At 40.3% G+C, this 23,181-nt stretch overlaps 1 protein-coding gene across 1 annotated transcript in view; it reads right to left on the bottom strand.

Moving 5' to 3' along the window:
* LOC146652049 (steroid hormone receptor ERR2-like) overlaps positions 1-20,992 on the bottom strand; it is a 44,060-nt gene extending 23,068 nt beyond the window's left edge. The window contains exons 1-3 of the mRNA XM_085382299.1: positions 20,450-20,992; positions 11,354-11,769; positions 6,401-6,517 (exon numbers count right to left, since the gene is read on the bottom strand). Coding sequence (XP_085238425.1) covers positions 6,401-6,517; positions 11,354-11,769; positions 20,450-20,499 — 583 coding nt within the window. The 5' untranslated portion in view covers positions 20,500-20,992. The remainder of the gene's footprint in view (positions 1-6,400; positions 6,518-11,353; positions 11,770-20,449) is intronic.
* Between the last annotated feature and the right edge of the window lie 2,189 nt (positions 20,993-23,181).

Below are 23,181 nucleotides of genomic sequence, written 5' to 3'. Positions count from 1 at the left end.
TAACATCACTGAACTAGAACCCACCAGTAGTGACTAAAAGACCAAACTGTAAGCGCCTTTTATGCTCAGACCTGCTTCTTCCAGGACAGACACTCAGTGGGTATAAGGCAATATGCTTCTGTTCCAGTGGGACTTGGTTTTTGAACACGATAATTTGTTAACATGATGATCGGACACCTGTTCAAGGACCAACATAGATACCCATGCTTACTGGCACAAAAAGAAAAAAAGAATCCATCTCTCTTCTTCAGCAGGATGTGACTCAAAGCGGAAATTGAAAAATGCACACGCGGTAGATTCTTGCATCATTTAACACCGTACAGTAATGCTATGGGATATTAGCGCCGCTATTAGCTGGGGGCACTGACTCCTGGCAGTTGTGACTGACACCATACCTTCCGTGAGTTGTAATTACGTGAAAGTTTTTCCACTGACCTGTGACCTTTCATCAGTCTCAGCTGTACATTTGAGGGGTCAGTGAATGAGGCTTCCTCGAACAGCTGCCCTTCGCTGCCGTCCACCCGGCTCATCCAGGTGCTCTGCTTTGACAAAGCAATAAAGCCGAACCAGGAGAGAGGCCTGTCATCTATATTATTTATTCGATTTTCTTGGAAAAATAATAATCTGTTACATCTTAAACAGACAGCTTAGCTCAACATACCCTTAAGCATAATCCATAAATTCCCTTTGCATTATGTTGGCACTGGCCACAGCTAGAATACCTGATTTATTTAGACCCCTATCACACCTGAAGCCACCAAACCAAGTTCGAAGAAGTAAAGTCAGCTGATTAGTGGCAGGTGGCGCACAGCAGAAGGGTTTTCCCCACCCACTAATGGGGCTCAAAATCCCTGGCAGCTACCCTTTAAAAGTCAGGATGGCACGACTGGCACGAGGAAGAGAAATATTGGAAACTTCTAGAGCAACTCATCACAATATATAACTCTCACAGCACCCCGAGGGAGGCGTTTTTTAGGAAGCCACTGCCAACGTGAGGGAAATTTGCAATGGGAACAAATGAATAACTTATGAAACTTACAATATCCAGTTTATGTATTTATCAATGTTTACCTGTTAATAGCTGAAGATTATAATAGTTAAAATAGAAACGTATCTGGAAACATTTTATTAATTAAAAAGTTAAAATGGTTTCATTTCAAAGGAAAGAAGTAAAAAAAACACAAGCCTGCTTAATATTGACAAGGATTGCTACGAAAAATGAAATTTGCTCAAATGTGTAAACCTTCAACATAAAACCATTTTTCTGTTTGGACACCACAATCATGAGTTTACACCTAAAAAATCTGTTTTTAAGCTGGAAAAGCTTTCAGTTCATCCACATCAGAGAGTCAGTCAGCTATTTTTTTATGTCAAAGATCAAGGTTTACTGCGATCTCACAAAACATATTTGGGCCAAACTGATTAGGTCTGGCTTGGATATGGATATAAAACACAAGTTAACTGGTTTCTGGTTTCTCTGTAATTATTAGGGCTGGGCCATATTATACCGTTCACGGTAATACCGGTATAATGTTAGGCAACGATAGGAAAATGAAATATCGCGATAGAATGGGAGTAAAACGCGCATGCGCAGTGCCTTTGTTTTCATACGCACATGGCCGATTGTTGAGTGAAACAGATGAACCAGAACTGGTTTGTAAAAATGGTGCAACTTCAGTGATGTGGAACTGGTTTGGTGTTTGTCCGTCAGATACACAACAAAGCACATTTTTTTGCAGAACATGCAAGCGGCCGTCGTTATTGTCATATTTGTCGGACTAAGATGCTCTTAAATCTGGGAGTAATCTGGGTCCTAAACTCCGTATGCTTCAGGTCAAACAACACTGCAGCATCACTGAGAGTTAAAACCTGTCTAAATTCTTTCATCTTTAATAAAACGATCAGCATTGCTGCTTTACCAGGTGTAACTATGAAGTTTAACTTCCAGGCATCCATGAAAACAAAATTTATTACATTTAACGGAGTTAGAAGTTAGCAGGAAGCTAGCGGAAGTTAGCTCGCTAGTTTCGCTAGTTACCTAAGCATGATATAGCATGTTCTGACGGAGAGATTTCTGAAAAAATTCAAACGTACAGCTCTGCTATCACTTCAACATAAATGAAGACAGGAAACTAAACAGCAGTGACGTTTGTAGGGTTACTGAAGTTGGGCTAGCTGGTATATAATGATGTGCTACGTGATCGCTAGCGACACAGCTATGTTAGCATAACATAAACAGTGAAGCTGGAGGACGAACACTAACACTTTTCCACTTATAAAAGTTAACGTGAAGGTTCTTCATGGTTAGAGACAAATGCAATCGCATGGCAGGATGCTGTAAACGGACCAAACTTCAGTCAGGAGAACAACTGAGATAATCCATCCACAATACGAGGTTAGTCATTAATATACTGCAACAACATGGGAATAGAGCAGCTGCCAGAGAATTCAACATTAATGAATCAATGGTACAGAAGTGGAGGAAGCAAGAAGAATGAGTTTAATAAAGTTTGATTTATCTGACTGCTTTGTTTCGCTTAATGTGCCATATAATCCCGTGCACCTTATGGTCCGAAAAATACGTACTGCACACTGCAGTTTAATGTTGCAAAGCACCTCTTTTTAACTTCAGTGGATATTATACATGGTTATGCTCAGTATATGTCAGCCCATTTCTACTGGAAATGCCTTTGGGTTAAACTTTCAGCAAGGAATTTGCATTTGCACTGTTACATTTTTATAAAGCTTTAATGTACATAAAAACCAGCTTCTTGTTTAAGTGAAAATAAATGGAAGGTTGTCTTTTTGCGCGAGTAATGTTGTGGAGTTGTATTTTGTTTCGCATCAATTATATCGTCAGTTATATCGTTATCGCAAATTTTCAAATATATATCGTGATAAATATTTTTGGCCATATCGCCCTGCTCTAGTAATTATTGTATTTAGGTCTGGACTGTGGAGGCATCACTACAATTGTGGGTGTCTTCAAAATATCCCTTCAGTAGACGCTCAAACATTCGTCTTTGTTGGTTTAAAAGATTTGCGTTTCAAATCTGAGTCTGGATAATTGTGAGGATAATAGAAACCTTCTTTATTAAGCGAATACTTTAACACTACGCTTCCTTATTCTTTTCAGTGTATCCATCTCCTGTTTGTGGAATGTGTTGTTGTCTTTAAGTCCTCTGGATTCATTCCACGCTGCATTAGTTATTATTAATCTCTGGCTTTCTTCCACAGTGTATCTTTTGTCCTGTCTCCCTCCCCTTAACTCAAACCAGTTGCAGCGGAGTCCGCAGGTTTCTAACCATTGAAAGGGAGTTTTTCCTCCCTGTCACCGACTGCTTGCTCATAGGGAGACGTCTGATTGTTGGGATTTTATCTGTATTATTGTAGGATCTTTATTTTACGGTAAAGCGTCTTGAGGTGACAGTTGTTGTGATTTGGTGCTATGTAAATAAAATAGAATAGAACTGAATTGAATCTATGAAATAATCCTTGCTAGTGTTTCCTAGATTTTACCCACAATGTCACTCTGCTGCTTGCAGTTCAGAGTCTGCATTTGTGCCTTCTGTTATTAGTCCTCCGTGTTTGAACCTGTTGATGATATAACTAACCTTGTTAAACACCATTTAAGTTAACATTTTAAGAAATTACACAATGTAATTGTTCCTTGTCGGTGACCAGCCCTTGGTCACTTGTTGCAGGGTGATCTCATAGCATAAAGTGAGGCTAGCCGCTGTCCCCTCCCCCCTACTGGTTCACTGATCAAAGTCCCCCTTAAATCTGTAAGAGTCCACGCCACTGCAGTATGCCATGATTAAGTGTCCTTTTTACTCTTAATTGAACACCATCACTTTTAGAAAATCGCCTACTGTGCCACATATTGCGGTGGCTGTGACGCTGCGCCTCGCACACACACTGGCCGGCTTAGCCTGGCTCTCCGCTGACAATACCCCACAGTTTTTCCTTTAAGCATGCACTAATAGTTTCAGCTTTATTTCTGAAGCAAATGTGTTGCTATTTTTTTTTTCTTCTGGCCAAGAGTCAAAGGCTCAGTGTGAGATATTTTGGCCAGGATTAAGACATAAAAAATGGCTGCATGTATAAATAGTAGCGTTATGCCAAACAGAACGGATGGCCCCTCTGTCTGAGAGGAACAAACGCAGCTACGTCACAGTGAAGCTGGGTCAGTGAAAGTGAACTAAAAGAGAGACACGCAGTCTTGTGTTACTGGGACAAATTGCAGTCAACTTGTGCAGGCTGCTATTACCAGATGTGTACAAAACTATATGGCCATGGTTTTATTTTTAGGAAACAGTTGTTTTTCTCTATGTGGAGCTTATAAATAAATTTATAAATCGTATGTTTCTTTAATTTAGGATTCAGTGTGGACTATGAAACACATACACACACATTAATGCTATCAGAGCACATATTACGTCCTAATAAAATGTACGATGCGGTCATTCCTCTAATCAATTACACTTAATCTTAATGTTGGTAGAAATAAAGAAATCCTAATGTGTGAATGAAATATTTTTAAAATTCCTTTGCTTCTTTTTCTCTAAATCTTTATTTTCTTATATCTTTTATGCCATCAACACCTATGGAAAGCCTACACTTCTGCCTTTTCCAACTATTTATTTATAAGTGACTTATGTATGTATGTATGTATGTATATATATGTATATATTGTACTATTCTTAGTTAGCGTATTGTCTGTCTTGTCTTAATGTTGGTTTAAAATGGAGCACTGTAACAAAAAATAATTTCCCCCAGGGATCAATAAAGTATTCTGATTCTGATTATTTCAGCACATTATTCAATTAATTTACTGTTACTGTCAGTGTGCATTTATTGTCCTATACAGCGTTCGTACCACAGTTGCTCAAAAATTATTCTTTGTTTCAGTATAAGACAAAGAAATGTAATTAAAATAGGCTGTATTTCAGCAATTTGAGATTTTGTTTTTTCTCATGGACATCTGTCCAGAAATGTTCACTGAAGTCCAAGCTCAGCACAAGCCCTCTGCGTATAAATAGCATGATTTAGACTTTTCATAGACTTTGCATTGGTGTAGGATAGTTCTTCTCGCTCTGCAAACTGAAAAGATAAAAAAAATGCTCTTCCCGTGGAAAGAAAAAAGAAAAAAAGAAAATCTATCGGCTAGATTTTCCCTCTGTACTCCCAGAGGACTCACACTGGAGGAAAAACAACACGTGCAGGAAGTGAGGTGGGATATTCGGAAAGCATTTAGTGGATCAATACGGCAGGCAAGAGAGGGGAAGGGAGACAGACAGACAGACAGAGTGGGAGATGGAGAGAGAGACACCCAGAGCCCAGGGGAGAGGGAAGTCTTGGGGGAACAGCCTGTGCTTTTTAAGAGTACTGTTACACATCTCAGTCGGTCTTGGTAAGAATATCCAGCTCAGCAGCTTTTTCCACCCAGCTGAGTTAAACACTCAGAGGCTCGGCAGTGTGAGGAGAAGTAAGTAAGGCTTGTGGGTGATGTCACCGGTGTCTCCCTGAGGCCACAGCTGGCTTTAATATCACTGACCATCCTCTAGACCGGAGTGACCATCACAGATCCACAACCATTGAAAAACAGACAGCTTACTCTAACATATAGGCAAACCTCCTGATTTCAGCTTGATCATAAAATCTTTACACCATCTCATATATTTTAAAATATAGAATCACAAGACAATTTGGTGCCATAGAGGAGAGTCTAAAGTTTATATACTAATAAACAGAGAAAGCTGCCTAAGAAGCATATGATCTTTAGGATTTTGATGTGACAGTTAATTAATCTAGACAGATGCTATTAGCACCAAGGTGTCAATAGCCAACAATGCTATTTGCACCAGTGGGTGGAAAAGTTAATGTGGCTATTTACACCAGGGAGTATATAGCATGGCATATACGGCATCACAGAGACAAGCACCGGGGTGTCCGTAGCCAAAAGTGTTACTTGAACCCAAGCACTCACTGCCAGAAAGGCATTCTAACACCTCAACTATAACCTTTTCCTGCACATAAAGAGCTAGTTTTGTTACCCAAGCTTAGCCACAGTGTGACTGAAATTAAGTCTAAAAATTACATGTGTGTGGTTTTATAAGGGACACAGACTCCAGACAAAAGTCTTTAAAGCATTCATCCACCGCAGCCCTCGTCACTCTGCGAACTCTGAACTCAACTACTTCACGCTGCTTCCTATGTGATATACAACCATGGATACAACAGTACTTAGATTTTTTCGTAGTGCTGAGGAGCAGCACTGAACAGAGACCCCAAATAATGCAGCTTTGCACAAGGGGCAGAGTAAAAATAAAAGGATAAAGCAAACACACACTCACATATATATATGTTGTGTGAGCTTGTGTGAAAAACCAGTACTCACCCTCTTTTAGCATGCCAACTTTAAGACATTTCATAAAGCGGCAGGCCTGGCAAGACTTTCGTCTCCTTTTGGTGATCTCACACTCATTGGTAGCCGGACAGCTGTACTCGATATTCCCTGGAAAAGGATTGGAAAAAAAGGACTCCATTATTCTGTGTGCTTAAAAGATATACATCAGCAATTAGGAATAATTTGTTTTGGAATTATTGCGCTGGCAGGAAGATCAAATCACACCAGGCGCGGAGTGAGAACACTGCAAAATACACAACACGTGTGTGCACATGTGTGCCTGTGAACACACACACACCTGTCCCAAGGTGACCCCGTGTGACACTCCTGAAGGAGAGGAGGGTTTAGTGGCATTTTGATGGGGCATGTAAAAAGCACCTACCCGCCCCGCAGTCACACTCAAATTTTGATTCACAGATAAATTAGCTTCATTAATGCAGAGCGTCCTCTCTGCAACGCTCACCACGACCCTTTCCAGCCCATCCTTCTTCACCTAAAGGATGATGGGAAAACTGCCCTCCCTCAACAGCACGGGGCTAAGAGACGGACGCACAGCTGAGCACTCTGCATAATGTTCTCCAGCAAAGACCAGGAGCTGCTGCTAGACTGGACAATCTAAGACTGCGATATCATGTAGCAAAGCTCGATGTATTATTCAAGTCGTCTTGACGGTTGTTGGCTCACTATGGAAATATTTCCTATGCAATTTAATCACTCAGATCCAAAAACAGCCAGAAAATGCAGACATATTGAATCTGCTGGAATTTAACCGCTGCCCGTCTTTCTCACCTGATTCCGGTTAAGAGTTTTTTTTATTTATTTTTTCCCCAAATCATTACGCACACACTTCAAAAGTTGACACGACACCAAGAATCCAGTGACAAATCCTCTTTCCCAAGTATCCGTAACCCCATGATTGACTGTTTGAACAATGTCCCGTAAGTCCAGAGATGTATTAATGGTACCTAAAAACAGCAAACCAGGTGTTGTCTGTTGCAGGTCTGCCAGAGGAGCGCACACACACACACACACACACACACACACACACACACACACACACACACACACACACACACAACCCCCTGTTGGTCAAGGAGAAGGTGCCAACATTTGTCAGGATCCCTGGCATCGAAAGTGCCAGCAGGGTCACACGCACAGTTAGGGGCCGAGGGCACCACGCCAGCATGTTGGCAGAGGCTGCTGCTGGATTCGGGGTAGGTAAAGTCTGTTAAACTGAGAGGCATTAGCAGAGGGGAAATAAAGTACACTGCAGCGCTCGTATGTAGAGATGCACGCCATGTACCTTACTGCATACTACACTGCAAACTAACTGCATGCAGCAAGAGCGTTATAATATTTGCAGTATTAATATATAGTACTTTAGTTTTATTCTCAGTGCGAATACTAGAGGGTAAATTCTTATGGTAAAAATTACATAATCTAATGAGTACACTTAATAGTTTTTAATGCACAGTAATGTCCCACAATTCACACTAGAGACAATTAAGAATAAATGAATAACTAAAAGAAATATATATGTATGTATATATATATATATATATATATATATATATATATATATATATATATATATATATATATATATATATATATATATATATACACATGTGTGTATAATATATATATATATATATATATATATACACGTGTGTGTATATATATATATATATATATATATATATATACACACGTGTGTATATATATATATATATATATATATATATATATATATATATATATATATATATATATACATGTTATATATGATGCATGTTGTATACATAAAGAAAATCTAATTCATGTTAAATCACATAACCACATTTTGCACAAGCACAAAATGATGAAAATGATGTGATATGTTGAAAGGCATTAATAAATCTGTGAGTATAAAATTCCGGTTTTACAAAATGAAACACAATAGTTTTCATTTTTTTCATCTTTCTTCAGCTGCCTCCTTGACGTCTGCTGTTTGTTCTATTGTTGTAGAGCACCGAGCAATATGTTATTTTTCACTAACTGAAGGCAGTGATTCTGAGCTTTGCCTTAACAAGCAGACAACATTACAGTTTGCTGCATGCCTGAAATGTTGAACTTATTCTCTGTACTACATACATGCAATATTTCATGACCTTCTGAGGTTGATGAACTTGCTTGGATATCAAATTTTCTTCCTTCAAAATCAAACAGTAATCCAAAAATAACAGGATAGGTCAAATATGACCTGCATGTGTGTGTTTTTTGTTGGGTGTGGGTGGGTGAGACGAGGGTCCACAATAGACTTAAATTGCCTACCTCTAAAAGCTCACTGTCGGCAACCCTCTTAGTTAATCAGGTCTTGTGTCCACCTTTATTTCTCAAAGGACATTTCAACCACTCTAATAACCTTCCTTAACCTCTCTTATTTTCCCTCTAAATTTTGATATATTATTATGCTATGCTATTATCCACGTGCATCTCCACTCAAGTTGGACCTCTTCCTGTCCTCCTCCTTTACCGAGGCCGGGACCCCCTTCCTGATTACCATTCCATTAAAGCAGCTTCTCCTCTCTGTGAATGACCACCTACCCCATCCCTCGTCCCACCGCCTTTATTTAGAGGACTCTTCAGCGTCTCTGTCTCGCTGTTCCCTTCCTCTGTTATTGCCACCACAACACGTGCCTCTGCTTCTAATTGGACCCCATCTCCTTCCCCTTGGGTGAGGGCTTGAGGGGCCTGGGGGCAAAAGGAACGGATCCACACCTCCCACCCTCCTTTCTTGACTTTCTCCCAATGAAATGCCTGGTTCTTAATTACAGTCACCCAACACTGATTGTTATTGACTGAAACTCCCGTGGCTCAGGACGAATGACGGACAGATTAAGCTCATTACAGGCCTGTCCTCCAAGAAGGAGAGTGAAAAGAAGAAGAAGAAGACTACAGTGACGAGGAAGAAGATGAGAAGGAGAGAGAGAGGTCTCGGCAAGACAATGCAAAGTCACACATCAGCATTACTGGGGCACGAGCAGCCTTTTAACTACCAATGATTGATCATAAACAGGCATGCAGGATTTGGACAGAAGGCCAAAAACATTCAGTAAAACCCAACAAAGTGTAGCATGCGGACTGAACAACAGATATTGTGCTGATGACTTGAAAGAAAGTAGGGGTTTCCTACATTTTCTGATGCTCCCGATCCAAAGATGCTTTAGCCTCTTGTACATGAAAAGTGAAAATTCTCCTAAGATAAAACAATCCAGCCATTTTCATATAGGCTAATTAAGCCAGGAAAGGCCTTCCTAAAAATGGGCAGCCAAAAAAATGTAAATAAATAATAAGTTTTGGAAAATATGTCTTTGCTGTCTCTATTTTTTGTGTGTGTTTTTCTTTTAGAAATGTCTGATAATTAATAATGAGAAATAGGATATTTTAGAAAATTTTAGAAAAAAAACCTCGCTGCCAAAGAAAAAGAAAAATTATATATATCAGGATGAGGCTTGGTATATTTGTCATCATCACATTAAGAGTTATTAGAAAAAGTCAGAATTTTGTAAACATGTGATGTAATTAGAGAGAGTGCCGAAGAGTTTCACTCTTAAGACCAAGTGAGGTAACCAGCTCTCACATCAGTCCCACGTTTTCCATCTTTATTCTGACAGTAATGCGCTGTTTTGGATTTTAACAAAAGCCAATAAAATAAAAGGAAAAAACAGTGCCGAAAGATGCTTCTTCTGTTTCTTCCTGCTTCAGCAATTGAGAGGGATTTAGGCAGAATACTTTTCAAATTTGCCTGACTTAATGTGCCCTCACTCTGACTCCATGTATCCAGACACAAATGCTGCAAATCAAATAAAAAAAAAAAAAGTGGCGCATTATCTCTGTCCAAAAGATTACTCTGGAACGGATCCCACACATGGCAGATTCGGTGCCAGATGTATGATTCGCATGCAAAGACATCAAAAATCACAAACTAGAGCAGATTTGCGGTCTGGGCCTAATGCCTGCGGTAGACACCACATCGTATTAGCCCCATGAAAGCACTGAGGAACCTGTGACACGCACGACCACGTATTCAAGTGAACGTAAAGTATTTAAAATCATTAAAAAGTAGCACTTCTCTATTGTGACAAGAGTGAAAATACACCTTGCTTAAAAGTACTGGTGGAAAGTCAGGAATTTATTGTTTTAAGTATAAATTTATGTTTGATTAAAATTCAGTTTCACTAAAATTATTCATCTCTTTACTTCAATGCTTTCATGTAACAACCTTAGCAATAATTTACTTTTTAGAATAACATATTAAGAAATACAAATCATTGTTTTTTTATGGCCACTTTAAGGGAAAAAAAGATAACAATGTAACATTTTTATCTGGCGCTGTTCACCTGTCGCTGTTTTGATGTCTGTGAGTTGGTAACACCTATCGACAAGTGGTTTTCTTTTTTGCTACTTATTTTGAAAATCCAAAAAACAGAGGCCGTCAATATCGATTGATCTGATAATCCACAGAAAAAAACCAATAAAAAATAAAATGAAAACTGTAAAATTTTTAACGTGTGTGGGTTCTTCATTTCTCTTCTATCGATCAGTTCTCCACATCCTCTGATTTATCTGGTTAGCTGTGGTGTTGTGAATGAATATTATTGTGTCTAATGTAGTTAAAATAAACCAGTACTTAAACAGCTACAAACAAAAAATGCAAAAATGCAGTGCATGGTCTAAGCAGTAAATGGGAGCACCACAGAGCATTTTTCTAAGTATTCACAAGTTATAGTTAATCCAAAAAGCAGACATTTTTACTCATATTTTCTATTGCTGCGGTTGTGCTTTTACTTGTCTCCAATTGTAACAAAAATACAAAGAACCCATTACCTAAAAGACAGTTTTACTGACAGCTCAGGTGAGTCAGTGAAATGTGAAAGGAAAAGTGGGAAAGGGGGAAAATACCTTGTATCGTTCTTTTGAAAAAGGCTTTGCAGGCCTCACAGGAGGCCACTCCGTAGTGGTACCCCGAGGCAGTGTCGCCACACACCAGGCACAGCCTCTTGGGAATTCCATTGAGCATGTACTCGCACTTGATTGGCGAGTCATCGGCCATGCCGCCGGAGCACTCCTCGTAGCGGCGTAAGCAGGCGCTGCCGCCTCCCAGCATGCCTGGGTTGAACATTGGGGGGGAGTCCAGGGTGTGTGACCGTCCACTGCCAACGTTAACGTAGCCGCCGCTGGCGTCAGAGTTGCCACTGGGGCTGTGGTGACTGCCAGTGTCTATGAGCGAGGAGGAAGGACTGGAAGGCTCAGTTTTGACATAAGAACCACAGCTCGAGGATAGGTGCCGGTCCTCGGAGGGCATTCTGGTTAATAACCTGGAGAAACACAAACAGAGTCGGAATGGTCAGTCAGTTTTGAAACTGAATTTACAGGGAATGCAATGGTTTTCCAAATTTTTGAAAAGAAATGAATGTTTAATTCAGTTCAACTGAATTTTTATAATGTCACCGCAAAATGCTTTATCCTGTCCAGTAAAGACCCCACAGTATAAGAGCTAAAAACCCAACAATCAGACAACCCCCCTATGAGAAGGCAATTTGCGACAGTGGGAAGGAAAAACTCCCTTTTAAGTGGGAGAAACCTCGAGGAGAAACAAGGTTAGAAGGGCAGCCATCTGGTTTGACTGACTGTGTGTGAGGAAAAAGAGAAAAGAAAAGGAGAGCATTGGGTGATATGGTGGAGTTCAAACCACTTGTTTTAAAGCACATATATAAGTAGGCAGAAGGACACCATGGTTTGTGTTGTTTTCAACTTTTGTTTCCACGAGTTGTTTGGTTGGATTTAGGAAAAAAATTGTGATTTGGATTTGGAAAAAAACAAAACAAAACACAAAAACTGTCATATTGGCATAGAAACCACATCAGGGGACACTGAGCTTTGGCATAAAAATAATATTTTATTACACAAACTAATAACATAAAAGTAACATATCTCAGTATTAATAATTAGCAAACTTTTTAAAAATATTAACCGTTTTACCGCATTTTCTTCACACATTTTTAAAACTTTTTCTTTAAATAAAAAGAACGCAATGGCTCTCAAAAAAAAGAGGACCAAACAACAGAGCACAAAAGCTTCGCCGTGACTGTACCGAGTCTTGCCTGCTACCGTCATCCGCCACTCATTCTGCGAGAAATTCATCAGCCCGTTCACCTGAGTTTGATAGATTGCCTTACACACACAACCATTAATGCGCCGGAATGCCAAGTGATATAGTGCAGTAGCTCATTCCTCTCAGGCAAAATGGTAACTAACGACCATGTCAACAGATGCCCCATACATCTTGCAAACAATGCCCACAATTGGTCGGCTGCCAGAAGTAAATGAATGAATGAAACTTCAGAAGGCTGTTAATGGACAAAGAGAGGTGTTACACTCAGCATATGGAGGATTGTGGGTAATAGATGACCCAATCAATAGTCCCAGTTATTTTGCCAGTGGAGGTGCTGGGTTACAGCTGGCAGAGGAAGTGCCTTATTCCAAGAATTTCATCATAAAGATTACAAAGGTAGGATTAAAGAAAAAAAAAAAATCCTCATAATGCAGGGTAGAAGCTAAAGAGAGTATTCTTTATTTGCCTTGTTAAGCTTTATAAGAAATTATACACTTTGCTTAACGGTGATGTTATAACTCCATAAGTATGCTTGTTTACTTAACGATTACTGCTACTGGTGGGTAGTCATTTCTCTTTGAGGCCGCAAAGCCAGTGTATGTTGCGCTCCTTGCTGTAATTCAATAATATTCTCTCAAACGAAGCATGAAATGAGGCCCGGGTTGGTCTTAGAACTGCTGGCTCTGTCTGTCACAGTTGGTGTTGATCTTACAGAACTTCAGCCCTTAAATTCTTATGAGTCATAAATATGGGGTGAGAGTGGCAGAAAGGCGTGATGGGAATGTCTGAAACTAATAGCAAGCTAATGCTGCTTTACAGTCTGAACTTTTTGGCTTTTTACTGCCAGGAGCTGTCTCCATTTTTTTTTTTTTAAATATGGTGTTGTGTTTCCGAATGCATTTTCCTTCTTTTGCCTCCTTTGCACAAGTGTTTATTTAAAGCCAAGAAACCTCTTTTTTTTTTCTTTTTTAACTGCAAACGAGTAGTGAGAAGAAGAGAAAAAGAGGAGGAGATAGCCTCTACCCCTGGGCCCAGATCAGATCTATTGATCCTCGGCTTCCTTCCTGTTCCAGATGAGGCATGAAAAAATAAACCCTCCTCTTACGGGCCCCAGACATTCCTTATGCATTTTTAATCAGTCGAGACTGTTAACATAGTGCGAGATTGAGAGATACAGCATTGTGTTAGCCTTCATTCTAAGGATATTGTGGCTTATAAAAGACTCAGATGACTCATGTTAAATCTTGTTAGCAATCAGCATTCACCTAGAGTCAATTGGACGATATATTTTCTCCAAGCTGAAGTGGAGAGAGACCAGCCTGGTAATAGTTAATACATCATTGCAGCCAGATAGGGGGGGATTCCCTATGGAATAGCACATTGTGGCATACGTAAAAAGTAGTTCATTCCACACTTAGCACACGGCAACGCTGGGGAGATGTTTTTTGTTAGGTTTAATGGAAATTTCTAATGGGCCCTTTCAAATCTGTCGAAATGAAATAATGGCACGAACCACCAATTCGTGCAGACAGAAATAGCTTCATAGTTTCATAATTTGGTCGCCCCCCCCCCACCAGCCCCAATATAAAGAGACATAGAGTTTTCAAACCACAGCCTGACTCTCCTCAACCTGTCCCACTCCCTTGACAAAAAAACACACACACACATGCACTGCACCTAATACCTAATGGGGTAGTGTTTGCTCCGCTGCGCAGAAAAATTGTACAAACGGAGCAGACAAGCAGGACTCATCAGACAGACGTGAAGGTCACCTGCCTTCTCTGTTCTGAGAGGCCCACACAGTCCCACAATGGACACCACGGAGCAGCAGATGCACGCGTTCCAGTCTGTCCACCACACGTCAAGAGACTACTCTGTACGACAAAATACAGTCGTCCAGAATGTTTAACGCGACAGGACTGTGATGCACGCTCAGATCATTGACCATTTTTTCTTTTTTGAAGCTAACATGAGATAGGTGTGGAAAATGTCCCGACAGAGCAGCTGAAATCTCAGCTGTTTGCATGTGCATGTGTGTATTTTGGCATGCCTCCTCATGCTGGCAGAGCCGCAGATCCCCAGCTTCCCAACATAAATCCCGAATCCATCCACCTCTTCTACATGAAATATGTTGTCTAGCCTCCTGAATTTCAGCATGATAAATTTACACCGCCACTCAAACACGAAAAAGAAAATGCATATTTAAAACAGTTCTCCATAAATGACCTCATGCTGTCCTTGTCTTGGGTGAAGGAGTGAATATATACGGCTCTCCAAATTTTTACCGTGTACTTTTCCGCATAAAGGAAATATTATTGTTGAGCTTGGGGTTAAGCTTGTAGCAGGGAACACAGCGTAAATCACGGTGCTGAACACACAGTCGAACATGGAAGGACAGAGGCAAGGAGCCATGCATGAAATTAGTTCATTAATCTTTCTATGATAGGCTGTCCTTGTTTGGGGCAAACTCTATCAGCTTTAAACGGAGTGCCCCTTCCCGCCTGACACATAGATTACACTGTTAGTCAGTGGCCGCGGTGTCTGGGAAATGAATGGTCATGCAAGTGGGAAAATGGGGGTAGCGTGTGTCTCCAAGTGTTAAGTGGTAACAACAACATGCGGGTGACACAAATGAAGGTCATCAAAAATGTGTGTGTTCTTAAATTTCGCTGCTGCGAATATCGCTTTTTTCCCCTCATATATTTATAATGAATACACATTTAAAAGAGCTATCCCTGTAATGTGCTGATTTGATAGAAGCAAACACATGAAAGAGGATTTCTAATAATCTAATAATCATCTGCTACAACGTTGCAGATTCAGTCAAGGAAACGCAAACCTACAGTTAAATGTGACAACAACAAAAAAATCTACCAACTGAACAGAAGTATTTATTGTATTTGCCTTTAAAGGGTGAAGGTTTCTTCTTTTCGGAGCATCTTATTCCTGAAGTCGTTCGGATTTTCTTGCATTGTTGTGTGACTGATTTATCTATTCCCTCTTTTTCGGATACATTTGAGCATATGTTTAGTGTACTTGCATGTGTATTTAATATGTGTTTATGCTAATGTTCGACTATGTGCATTCCACACACAGACTTGTACATAATACTGAGTGATTCTGGTTTAAAATGGATCAGATTGTATTCCTTTGCAACTGCTTTAAAACCACAGTTTAAAGCTTGATGATAAGTTTGTGGAACCAAGCATATCCTTTACTTGTGCTGCAAAGCTGGAAAGTCATTCTGTAAGTTATTTTGCTCTGACACCTTCATTTTTAAAAATATTTGTTTTAATGTTGTTTTATCTCAGGTAGTAAGTCCCAGCACTAGTTTTGCATCACATAGATATACTTTGTTTCTTCTTCTCTATCTCTCTAACACACACGCATACACTCACACACATGCACATACCATACAGAGAATTTCCAGCATATGGCCTCTTCAATGTCACTGCCACGAGGAGAGACTGCATAGATTTCCCACATGGATGATGTCTCCTTACCTGGAGTATCAACCCCCATCTACATACACATCCAGCACCTCTAGGAAATTGCTCTCTCTGCAAAGTCAAACACACCCCTAACTGCCTTTTAAAAAGAGACAGAAGAAGGAGGTTACGGGGGGAGAAAGAATAAACGAGCAGAGACTTAAGCCGTCATTGGGAATCAGAGAAGGACTCATGAGGGACAGTTACGATATTGATTTCATAAATAAACAGAGATGGCCATCGATCCTAATGTTATTTTGCATTTCAATTACTGCCCAGAAACATAACCTTCAAACGTCTGCTTCTCCACAGTAATAACATCCACTGATAATCACAAGCGAGTCTTGTTCGGCACAAATTGGCTTTTCTCTCACCCCTCCTACCCCTTCCACCCCCCACACCCCCTTTTTTTCTCCCCCAAATGTGTAAATGACACAACTTTGCATTTGCCTAATGGTATTAGAGCATGGACTGAATTTCAAGTGAGACTCAAGCTGATACAGTAAGCGCTCCGGTCAATTGACACAATGCAAATTAACGTGGTGAAGAGGAATTAAGTTCACAATGTGAGACCTCGTGAAGCTACGATGAGGCCCATTAAATTAAACATGCCGGCTGACCCGCACTCCATGATTAGACGCACACTGCTTCTTTCCTTGTGTGTGTGCGTGTGTGTGTGTTAATTTCATTTGATCAATAAAACAAACTCCTTCTAAGAAGTCCTCTCACTGCTGCTTACACTCAGCCTGAGCACTTGAAAGGCACATTCATGTTTGATTGAACAGCAGGTGAAGAAAAAAAAGGTGTCCATCTCCAGCCTGATGAACTCAGAGTCTTAACAGGCCACCTAAAGGATATATCTATAACAAGAGGGGCGGTCATGACATGTGATGAAGCTATTTCTCCCCTCATGCCATCACACAGAACCAACAAAGCTCGGCTCGTAAGGAGTAGCCACTGCTAACAGTGAACGCGACAGTCATGAGAAAACACAGCAGCGACTTCACACGTTCAGAGCTGTTTTTATCTCGGCCAGTTTTTGTCAGCTTTATGAAAACTCAAAGCTGGTGGTGAAGTTGGAAGGAAGCAGATTGTTTTCCCCCCCTCACCACAGTTTCAACACAACGCAGCACTTTCCCACCACCTGCTCCCTCCATCCGTCAGTGGATTCTTTTGGCTTTCCAGTCAGTTCTGCTGGTCAGATCAGCCAACTATCAAACAAAGTTGGTAGAGATCACAGCCCTCGTGTAAGGTTTGGATCCTTTTCAAGCAGTCTGACACAAACCAAACGGTGACTGGTGAAGTGCGAAAAGGTGGCCGGGAGCTGTGAGTACACATAAAGTGAAATATTCAAACTCGAACCTTGGACAGCACACGAAAGAAGCAATGAGTGCAAGATCGATCACGAATGGATGGAAATAAATCCGCCACTACATGTTCTATGTTGCAAAAAACACTGATTGCAGATAGTGAACTGCACTCACTGCAAATTTGTAATGCTTGAATTCCCCTAAACAACTGGCAACTCCAGGTACTATTTTCCTTATGTTCAGGGTTTTAAATACTCCGTTGCAATCAAATTAATTTTACCTCAAGCATCCGTACGTGACACCAAGTGTTAAAAAAAAAGAAAAAAAAAAGAATAAATTGCGGGTGCATCTTAATCACAGCAAGACCCGTGTGTTAAGCGTAACAAATTACAGATGCAATGTATGATAAGATGATGTGCTCCTCTTTAACAGACACAGTCAGGTGTTTCTATGTATCGGACGGCTAAAATTAGATCCCAGGTCAGTGTGTGATTCTTTGGTCTACATGTGTGTGCATATGTCTGTCTATCTGTGTCTGCATACATTTGGTCGCTTATGCATTCCTGTTTGTTTACTTGGGGAGGACACCTGTGGGAATAGCAGGTAAAACAAGTTGAAAAAAAATTTGAGCAAGCAGTATATTTAATCTTCATGTGACGCCTTTGTCAGTTAATAATAAGTTAATTAATAAGTATTAGAATTTCTATAATTAAAAAAAAAATGCAGTTATTGTAAAAGAAGAATAAAGCAATATGTGTAAAAAAACGTGTCTAATGCGACTCTTAATTCAAAACTGCCTCCATTAATTTTAAAGCAGATGGTTCTGACTGACAAGAAATAGTGGAGAGCACCTGTGGAGGCTGATGCAAATAGTAGGTCATATGCAATTATGTACAGCTGCATTTTATTGTGATTTTGGTCCACAACACGCAAACACGATCCCGACGTGCACATTTTCATAAAGAATAAATCACTAGATGTAACTAATATTTTGGTCTCTTGACAAAGCAGGTATTTGCTTTAGCATCAGAAATGTGGTTTGACAGCTGGGCACTAAAATCCTTTGACCTTTCACCTCGGGCCAGTATGATAGTTGTAAGGCAAAAGTCTCCAAGGGTTTGAAAGCAGAGGCAAACCTAACTAATCACAGATATATGTGACACTGAGCACACAGATTTTCAGCGTGCGACTTCTCGATGTGGGAAAATGTAGGACAACATGGTTAATGCAACTTTAACGCTTACAAATACATTTTTAAATAAAAAAATTCTAAGTGTAGAATCGTTCATCTCAAGCAGAACCAGTAAAAATATGTAGAGTTGTGGTGTTAGTGTAGTGCTGGCCTATCAAATATGACCTAACAAGTATTTAAGGATGCAGGTATAGCATGCATAACCAGCTACTCACTTGTCAGCACACGCATGCATATTTTTTTATCTGCATACATAAATGCAGACACACACACACACACATAGATGGACACAGACACAGTCTGGGGTCACGATGGGTTAATAGCATCATATCGTAGGATTTGTCATTTTTAATCATTTCTATTTGGCATAGTTTTTTTTTTCTTTAAAGATGTAATTAAAACTTCAGAGTTTTCATTTGAAGGTTTTTTGAGTGTAAAAATGAAAGCCTTGCGATTGTGTGTTTTAAAACCACCACGAATTAACTGTGATATTAAAAGTTAGAGCCTTCAGAGACGATGCTTGAAACAGATGTATTTAATTGTAAAATATCAAAACAACTGACAAAACTGTGGTTGAAGTTTCCAGCCTGGAAATGATTTACATCCTTTTTCAAAAGGAATTTTATGTGATTCATTTGATTACAGTGAATAAATCAAATTTATGTACATCCTTCAAGGTGTGCACGACACCTTTGACTGAAGTGTTGAAGCGCTTTGAATCATCGTCATCATGAGCAGCAGCAGCAGTGTATACATTTTATTTCGTGATCAATAGAACTACATACACTTAACACCAAAATGAGCTTTTTTTGATGCATGTGCAAAGTGCATTAAAACGACACATACTTCTACTGAGCGAACAGCTTCTAACCAAAGCTGCTTTGTCGTTTCACTTGCTCAACCAATACAAACCGATAGGATCTCATTTGTTTTGATTATGTGCAGTGGCAGCTCTGATGCAGTTAGAATAAACACTTGTTTAACACTTCAGGAGATGCTCCCCCTTTTTTTTCTTTTGTGGAGCCTTGCAGAGTTGGAAATATCCTTAATCGCAGTCCTGTAAAAAGTGCTTAGCAGATTAAACCTTTCCAATCCCATCTACAGATTAACATTAAGAGGATCCCAGTGAATCTTTCCAGGTATCCAAGAACTGTAACAATGATAAAGACTGGAGCTCCAAATGAGATTTGAGAGTTTCTTTAACTTCTCATTTGTTAGGGAAAAAAGCTGCTTGATCCCTGCCTTTGAGCTAAGAAAATGCACAATAACCATATGCATGCGCAAGAAAAAAATAAGTTTTAAAGTGCACATTTTGTTGTTCGTATTAACTGCATTTTACTCACATACTGTGCCACATTTGGAGGTGACCAAACTTACTAAACTCTCAGTGTTATTTAATCATAACCACCAATTTTATATAAAAACTATAAATGACAATAAAATGAGATGAGCTGTATCAGTAACACAGACAGACATGTATCTACTTCTTCAGTTACACACTTTTCTGTGTCACGCTTACACAGTACAGTCACAACTAACTTTCCCCGGGACACCGGCTGGTGCTGGAGGACAGTGCACGGGATACCGGCTGCATTAATCTGCCTGTGACTCTCTCCTACGAGCTGAGTTTAAACCCTGCAGAAGCTAGAGAGCTGTACAGAGACCAGCTCCCCGGTCTCCCTGCAGGCTACGCCACAGCAGCCACCGCTCAGCTCTGATGTCCTGTACATGAACAAGAGCAACTCCCTGTCTTTGGAAATAGTTTCGTTTGCTTTTTTTAAGAAACAAATTATAACATTTTTAAACAATTTTTATCAACTTAGAGAGAGACAGAAAAGTTTAGATGAGCTAACCAAGAAGGGAAAAAAGGGATTTGTATAAAGAAGCACCTACTGGTTGTGGTAGCAGAGAGGGTCAGGGATACACAGTTCGGAAACATCCATCAGTCCTTGTTAAGCATTCCAGATGTTGCAATTTTAAAAAAAATTCAAAAACAACAACAGATAAACAGCTGGGGAAAAGCTGAAGCAGGAGATCAGTTCCTAAATCTCCTCATATTCTCAATAAATATTGGTCAGGTGGTCCCGGGTGCTGATTCCCCTCCCTCCTGTGTTCAACCTGCACACTTAAAATAAAAATAAAAAGAGAAGAAGAAAAAAAAAGAAAAACCTTCTGCCTCGGCCCAACAAACTCCAGTCTGCACAGGTGCCGCACGCTCGGGCTCAGGAGTACGGCCGGTGAGAAGAAAAGTGGTGGTCCGAGAAAGAGGAGAGAGGAAAAAACAAAAAAAGAACCTCAGGAAGAGATGAAGAGAGGAAACGGTGAGCAACGAGAGGAGGTAGAACACAGATGATGGGATTGGTGGACAGAGAAAGAGAATAAAAGATAAGAGGGATGGATGGAGAGCAGCAGCAGTGAGAGCGCACTCAGGCTGAGTAAGTCGGCGAGGGGGGATTGAGTCTCCATTGAAGACAAGGGGGCTCTTTAAGAACAGGAGGGAGTGGTTTAGGTGCATATGGAGCGACCACTATTGGCTGGATTCAGGAAGGTTGTCCTGCCAGCAGCCAATGGTGATGAAAGATTACTGAGATGAGACGGGCTAATGGGCCACTAGTCGGCCTCCATTCACAAGGGAGTGCTGCAAAACAGAGAAAGAAAGAAAGAAATGATAGATAGATAGATAGATAGATAGATAGATAGATAGATAGATAGATAGATAGATAGATATTCAAAGTAATGAGGTAAACAAAAGTGGACAGCAGTAACTGACAAGAAACAGAAGTAGAGGCACGTTCGCTGAGGGTGATTTGAACAGGTCTGTTTACGGTGCTTTAAAGGGCTCAGTGCCAGATTATGGAGCTAAACGGTTCCCTTTAGTCTTTTATCCTCTCCACCATGGATCTGGCTTTCCACAGCCTGCCCTCCTTTAAAGTAATGACAGCTGCTTCCCACAGCATTCCACCAGTCACGCTGTGAAGAGAGGGGATCTACCCGTCCTTAGCGAGGCAGGATGTAGGAAAACTGAGAGTGATAATGACCTCGGCAGGAATGATAATAATGATGACGACGACAGAGAAGTTTGAGTGGATCTTTACCACGTACGTGAAATGTGGCAGCCCATCGGAGGAAACCCAAAGCCCCGTCACCCACCCCTCCAGCCCACTTCATCAACCCACATTTTCCCGATCGATGCAAAACCCATCACACGCTCCTATTGATCACAGCGTTGCCGTGTCGCCACAAGCCTCAGGACAGACTCCCGTTTCCCAACCATCTTTTAAATGAAAAGGAATTATACATTTGAATGTTTTCTTTTCATGTCAGTCCATATCAGAGTCACAGGAGCAAAAGGCTGATTGCTTTATTAAAGCAGCTGTGCATTCTCCATTTCATTTTTGATCAATATTTTAGCATTTAATGTACTTTCCTGCGAAGGAAAATCCGGCTATTCCCGCTGATCCGATTAAGACATCCAGACATAATCAATAGGGGGGATATGTTTATGTTTTTAATGAGACCGAGAAGATGAGAACTGATGTTCAGATGACATGTATGATTTCACATGCAGAAAATAGAGCCAGTGCCAGTCAAACCAAAAAAAAAGTGGTCTTTTGGTATTTTTAAGACTGAATAACTTTATGCAAAATATAAAGTGTATGTCAGACTACCTTAAAATAAAACACATTTTTATTTGGCAATGCTTAATTCAAGGCTAAATTCCACATTTCTTGCATTTTCCCGCTCCACTCTTGTGTTGCCAGCTTTCTGAGGTGGGTACATACTTGCGTCCAGACCTAATTTGTCTCCCTTCCTCTGCGCGGCCTGCTCACACAGAGTAGAGACACAGGGTTTTGTGGCATCTGACAGGAAATCTATTGAGCGCACAGTCTGTGTAATCCCACCATCACGTTATCTTCAGAAGAAGAAACCGTAATCCAATCATTAAATCTGTATTTAAGCAAAAACAGATTTTCGGCTCTATGACCGTGACTGTGTCTCTTTAAGGAGATCAGTGCAGACCAGCCTCGCACCACCCTGCATTTTCAGGCAGCAGTTTAGGCTCTCATTATAGTTTTGCTCTCATTTGCCGTTTTACATTCTCAGCACTGTAAACTCCCAGCACGGCTGTAATTTAGAGAAGAACAGCTGAGTAGGAAAGGGAATCGGGGTTTATTTTTGGAGTGAAATCTGGACTAGTGTAAACAGTGAGTGTTAATGAATGAAAACAAAGATGAGAAGGATTGTGAGAAAAAAATTTCTGTAGAGGACCAGAAATTTGCAGATTTCTCAAAAGTGCAAAAAAGTGCAAAAAAGGACAAAATTGTTACGTGTCAATAAGTAGTAATGACATATTGTAGTGGGCTGAGGGACACGGTCTTCCTGTCACGCTGCTTGTATGTAATTAAATTCTTGATTCACGAGCAAACTGCCTGTTATGGCTGACCTTCTGACCTCGCCATGAAGAAAGTGTATCAGCAGGAGGAAGTTCACTCTGTACACCTTCCTAAATGTTCTGGGCATTCAATTCAGTCTCCAGAAGCTGGTACAGATGAAACCGTTTCTTGTTGGTTCATTTATGCAGGGAACACGAGACAATACCTTCAGTTCTTGGAGCCGGTGTTTTT

The sequence above is a fragment of the Rhamphochromis longiceps genome, linkage group LG15 (genome assembly GCF_057381845.1).
Source record: "Rhamphochromis longiceps isolate RC_006_pf linkage group LG15, R_longiceps_female_GT1.1, whole genome shotgun sequence".
NCBI lineage: Eukaryota > Metazoa > Chordata > Actinopteri > Cichliformes > Cichlidae > Rhamphochromis > Rhamphochromis longiceps.
The sequence above is the reverse complement of the archived record's forward strand: the minus strand, read 5'-3'. Positions and strand labels throughout refer to the sequence as shown.